The sequence below is a fragment of the Vigna angularis genome, chromosome 11 (genome assembly GCF_016808095.1).
Source record: "Vigna angularis cultivar LongXiaoDou No.4 chromosome 11, ASM1680809v1, whole genome shotgun sequence".
Lineage (NCBI taxonomy): Eukaryota > Viridiplantae > Streptophyta > Magnoliopsida > Fabales > Fabaceae > Vigna > Vigna angularis.
Window position 1 is genome coordinate 24,942,604 of NC_068980.1, and position 6,374 is coordinate 24,948,977.

The 6,374-nt window shown below is 32.6% G+C and overlaps 1 protein-coding gene across 1 annotated transcript; it reads right to left on the reverse strand.

Moving 5' to 3' along the window:
* Positions 1 to 3,135: 3,135 nt before the first annotated feature.
* On the reverse strand, positions 3,136 to 4,215 carry LOC108333046 (probable glutathione S-transferase). The gene is made up of 2 exons (XM_017568367.2): positions 3,858 to 4,215; positions 3,136 to 3,640 (listed from the first exon to the last, which is right to left on the reverse strand). Exons 1-2 carry the CDS (start codon positions 4,170 to 4,172, stop codon positions 3,293 to 3,295), a joined length of 663 nt encoding a protein of 220 aa, XP_017423856.1. The 5' UTR covers positions 4,173 to 4,215; the 3' UTR covers positions 3,136 to 3,292.
* Between the last annotated feature and the right edge of the window lie 2,159 nt (positions 4,216 to 6,374).

The following is a 6,374-nucleotide window of genomic DNA, read 5'->3' on the forward strand; positions in this document are numbered from 1 at the left end:
TTTAAGTGAGTAGAAATATAAAAGTAAAAGATGAAAAATTGTCTCTACTTGTTTGGATGATTGACAAAAACAGTAAAAATGAATAAATAATTGTTATAGGAGAAAATTAATAAAACATTAAATTTAAAAATAATTTTTTCTTATTATTGAGCGCTTTTGTTATAAAAAAGTAATTTAATTTCTTAATGGGTTTTCATGAAGACTAGAATTTAGGGAAAGCAATTCTAAATTATCTTTTCTATAATAAAAATAAGTGTCTCCGAATGAAGAGAAGATCAAGAAATTATCCACTATGCGGAGTCTAAGAATGTAAAAGAAATATCTTTTCTTGTTGTACATTTCACCAGATATCAAACTATGGCTTCCTCTGGAGATCATGTTATGAAGGCTTCTTTGTTAGTCACGTGAGTCACGAGATTGCACAATTATTGCATTTTTTTATTTTCTCACGTGGGTCATATTAGTCTTTGAGAAGTTGATACGTTACTTCATGAATCATTCTAACAGAACTTTGTTAGTGGACAAATTCGCTCAAGGCGTAATAAATTAGTTGATTAAATTTACTCAACTTTTTTTATCATAATTATTAGAAATTAGTGGCATTCATGTTTTGGAAATGAGTTTTCCTCCGAGTTCCTCAAGCTTGTAAGCAATGTTCTAGAGGGCTTGGATGTTTGTCCTGTCTTTCTTGAATTTTGCAAGGCTTTGCTGTAATCGTTAGCATAAAGGACAAAAACAAAGAATTTGGAGTAAGAGTTCTACGAATAGGAATTTCGCTTATTTATTGGACGTACTATTTTTGTCCAGTCTTTAAGCGTTCTATTGACGTTTGTCATTGATTAATTTTCTGATTTGTAGCAAGGTACTCGGTTGTTGGGAGATCGAGTTTCTTTCGTACTCACAGTTTTTGTTTGTGGTGTATTGTAGGCAATAGTTTTACCGAGCACATTCATGTATTGTGTGGTCTGGCTATCATTTGCCATCAGGACCGAGTTGTAGTTGTGTTTACCAGATGACAAATCTGTTTGTCTTTGCCAAGGGTTTGTCGCTACTTATATAGGGGAAAATATATATATATATATATATATATATATATATATATATATATATATATATATATATATATATATATATATATATATATATATATATATATATATATCATGATAACATACCTTGCTTAGAGAGCAATACTCTTTGTTGGGTGTGGTCAAGTTGTATTGTCTCCTGGTTAGGTTTCTACCAGGCTATGTTCTGTGGTAGTCAGGCTTTACTGTCTGTTGACCGTGCTTCGAAGGTAGGTTATGTTGCCTACTAACCTTACTTTGAGGTCAGGTTGTGTTGTGCATCGACCATATTTTGTCTTTCGACCATGTTTTGTGGTCGAGGCTTAATGGCCATAGATGTCGAGCTCATTGGATGTGATGGCCTCGTGGCCGAGCTCTTTGATGGCTACTAAGGCTGAGCTCTTTAGAGGCAATGACCATAGGGGCTAAGCTCCTTGATGGTTGTGAGCGCCAAGCTTATTGATGGCCGTGGAGGTCAAGTTCTTTGTTTGGCCTTGAGGTCGAGTTCCTTAGGTGGCTTGCTAGCTGAGCTCTTTACGTCGTTGCTTGTATATGACCTTTTGCCTTGTTTTTTTTTTTTATTTTAGGCTATCTTGGCCAGTCTTGTCATTTCGAGGCGGGCTTTTGTGTTATTGATGTAAGGTTGTCTCAACCTAGTGCTTTGTTGCCTCGCTTGAAGGGCTTTAGATGTCCTCCTTAAAGGGCTTAGGTCTCGCTTGGAGGGCTTACGTGCTTTATCAGACTTAACACACCTCAATTTGAGAAATTGGTTTTTGAATCCTTTATATAGGATTGGTTATACACGTTAAACAAAGACCCCATATTGGACACCATTTAAGGAAATTTGTAGGAATAAACTTAAATTTAAGAGTTATCAAATAATCATTAAGAGTGATAGTGTTTATTGCATTGGGAGAAGAAGATTTAGCAAGTTACTATGTTATGTTTTACAATCAAATTATGGTGTATTATATGTAATAATTGGGAACATTATGGCCGATAAAAGAAAGGTCTAATGTTAGTCCTATAAATTGTAAGGCTAATGAAAAATGAAAACACACCAGAAACATATTTTGAAATATCTAAGTAAGTGTCATTTTCTAACAAAATTTAGTTGAACTCTTGACCATATTTTTATTGGTAGAAATACATAAATTTATTGACTGTAAGTGTTATGCCTAAGTGCTCACATAGAATTTGAAAGGCTTTTAGAAAAACCTAGTTATTTAGACGAAAGCTAACTGGGTGTCACCCTCATCATAAAGAGAATATGACATTCAAATTTAGATAGAGAAAAAGGATATTAAGATCTTTAAACTTATATTGATAGACGAAAGTGAAGTTGACACAATCAGGCAAAGGGTTTTAGAAGACTCATCACTAGTAGAACAACACTCAACCTCTACGTATTCAACAAATTCTTTTGTACAAATACTAAAATAGGAAAAAAAATCCTCTATTGATGAGGTGGAGAGGAAGTCAGAAGCATAGTCAGCGACCTCCCTATGAACCTATAACACCTGGGATCGTTAATAGGAGGAAACTTTGCCTTCCGCCCCTTCCTAAAGTCTCTCCCCAATCTTACATTTTCCCTTGGAAAGGCGAGGGTGATGGAGGAGGAGGAGAGGCATGTTCATCAAATGAATCCTCTCTTAAGATGAAGTCGGTACAACTCGAGGACATCTCCAACCGCAATCACCTTTGGATGTTTTGCAGATCTAAAATGTTTACTAACCATGATGTTACATAACTAACCATGATGTTACATAAGTCTCCAACCACAATCACCTTAGATTGATACTGGACCATTAGTTAATGTTTAGTCTTATGCTCAATATATGCATACCTCGACGTGAAAGGATGTATTGGAGATCCTTCATTAACTAAAGATAAGACAAGTTTATAATACGTAAATGGATGTAAACTTCATTTTACAAGCCAATTTGTTAGAATTTAGTTAGAGTTAAAATTCTGTTGTTAATAAGTCTTAATGAAGTTTTGAAATTGCAAGATCTTTCCCGGTTTCTAAAAATGTTCCTATTGTACCAAGAAAGCAATAACAGCCATGTAAACACTTAGTTTCACTTCATTTAACAAACACTATCACCCAGGAGTCAAGTATACGATACAAAACATTCAATCACAAAACCAACAAACATGTGAACTTTGGCACGTTCAAGTGCCTTTTATTACACAAATTTTATTCCTTAAGCTCAAACCTGAACCTACTCAATGCCTAATTTCTTTCTCCTCTCCACAACGAACTCATTGACCGTATGCTGATCAGGAAGAGACTTGGAAACACTCTCTTTCTGGAGGCACCTCTTGGCCCAAGCAATAAGCTTGGGGCACTCACTCTCAACGCTAAAGCTGCCAAAAGTTTCATACGATTTGAACCAAGTGTAGAATGGTACAACTGCTATATCCAAAAAACCAAGATCGTCCCCTCCAAAATAACTCTTTTCTCCCAGCTGTTCCTCCAACACTTTAAGAGCTTCTATCAACTCCTTCTTGCCAACTTCTCTTTCTTCTGCTTTTGATGTCGAAAGAATCTTCCTTCCAGCATCATATATCTATTTCACATTTAACACTTAATTAGAAGATAAACTCTAATAATGAGAAAAGGGTCACTAGTAAAAAATAAACTAACGCTTACCATAACGAGAATGAAATACATTTGGATATTAGATCAACTTACACAGATATTATTTAATACATCATTGCATACCATAATCATAACAAAAGTTCCATGGTTGCAAGTAAAATAAAACACTGAAGCACAAAGGTTACCTTCTTGTCAACATAGTCAGCCCAGAATCTAGCCTCTGCTCTCTGGTAAGGGTCAGAAGGTAACAAGGGATTTGTGTCAAACCAGACCTCATCAATGTACTGAACAACAATGAGAGATTCGCAAATGGGCTGTCCCTTGTGAATGAGAACCGGAACTTTCTTGTGAACCGGGTTCATTTGAAGGAAGAGAGGGCTCTTGTTCCACAAGTCCTCTTCTTTGTACTCATAATTTATACCCTTTTCAGCAAGTGCAATCCTCACCCTCATCCCAAATGGACTTGCCCACGAATCTAGCAGAACCACCCCTTCTGCCATAGTGATTCAAGTTCAAGAACAGATATAATGTTAAAGAAGGTTCAAAAAGGAAAGGGATTTGCATTGCAAAGAAGACTTGGGCCTTCATATTTATAGCTAGTTTTGAACTTTGAATTATTCAAATATCACGAAAGATTCTGTTTCTTCTACTATTTATTTATGAGTCTTATTTTTGCTATTATCATGATGTGCATTTTTTAATGTTGTCTTGTTTTTGTCTTATTTTCTAATTTTTATTTTTTTTAGAATAAGTTTTAAGTTCTAGTTACTTGTGAGATTCTTGACATTTTTTAATATTATTTTAATTCTTTACAGTGATTTATAGTTAGTTTAGTATCTAAAGTAAAAAATACTAAGTAAAACATATATATTTGTCTTTTTTTTAAATAAATAATAATTGTAATATTTTTTATTTCATACACGAAAAACACAAACTCATCATGGAGTCATATACTATAGCCAATGGATTAACAAGTCAAACACATATACGAATAATTTAAACAGAAAAGGAAAGAAAATCTTAACATAATTTTCAATTTGTAACGGAAAGTGAATTGAGGTTGACCCGATTATGTAATGGCTTAGATCATAATCTTTTGAATGCTTTAAATAGAAAGAAAAGCCAAACAGTAATTTTCAAATTGTAACAAAACTAACACAAGATGTTGTAATTGCTTAGATCATATTAACATAATTTTCAATTTGTATCCGAAAGTAAATTGAGGTTGACCCGATTATGTAATGGCTTAGATCATAATCTTTTGAATGCTTTCAATAGAAATAGAAAGAAAAACCAAACAGTAATTTTCAATTAGGAACAAAACTAACACAAGATGTAATTGCTTAGATCTAATTTAAGAAGTTGAGTTGAAGAGGTCTACAAAAGTTAGATAAATATGTATTTTTTAAACGTAAAACTGAAAATGCTCGATGTTTGACATCGTTTTGGTCTTTATATTTTAAAAAATATTGGTTCTGGTCTCTATTTTTCAACTGTCTTAAAAGTCATCTTACATGCCAAATGATGTTTCAATTCGATACTTGGACTACTAATATGTAGGGTGACACGTGTCAGACATATGTTATTTAAAAAAAAATCAGGATTAATTTCTGAGTTTATTTAAAAAATTTAAAATTGTTATGTCGGTCTAGTCTATGGTTTTCATCAAATTATATGGCAGGGTTTGTAATTAATTTTAATTAAGCTTATGTGTGGTAACTAATATACAAATGTTTTTGGGTTCTCACACTTGATGATAGTTAGCCCGGAATTATGATTCAAAAAGTAATTCAAGAATCATTAAATTATGTTTCATTGAAAAGTATTATTATTTAAAAACAGATCAAAACATATTTGAACAATAATAATATTTCTATCTAACTTACGAGTGAAATAATTTTCTCACTGAAAGAGTTTCAATAGTGTTTCAAAAGTTTTTGAAAAAACAACTTTTAATAATTATTGTGAGTGTTAGTTAAATTATAATAGTTGTTAAACGATTGTATTTTCAAGCAAGTGTTTAGAAAAATACTTTAAATAAGAAGTTAATAACATAAGTATTTTTATATTGGTTTACTTAATCTGAGTTACGTCCAATCTTTCTTGAGATCTCTTAAGGGATTTTATTAATCTTTTTCAAAGATTACAAACGAGTACAAACCACTTGTAGTATATACCGAGTATTATCAACCACTCATGGTTTCCAAGTATTATAAACCACTCATGGTTTTTCTTGTTATTTTAACTAGTCCGAGTTTAACCACTATTGGTAAAGTGTTATCAACTACTTCTAGTTTCTTTAGACAACTGCTTAAAACGTTTAGCTCAACTGAGCTAAATAGTACAAGTGTTTTGATTCATTTCTAAGTATCCAAACATAATTAGTGTTTTTTATTACAAGTATAGATTTTGATAACTCAACAAGAGATAAATATAATATAATAAAATCTGAGAACTTGTAAAGTGTTTTCTCTTAGATTGAAGAGCTTTAGAGGATATGAGCTTGAAGAGTAACAAAGTAAATATTCAATTATCTTTCTTGTATATGTTTTCTCTTCTCTTTTCAATTTTCAACTACTTCAACAACATCTTTTCTTCGACGAATCTTCTTTATATAGCCCTCTTGAGAAATGATCGTTGGACACAAAGTTGACTCTCAGATATACTTCATAGCCTTTTTAGGGAGTTGGTCAGACTCAAAT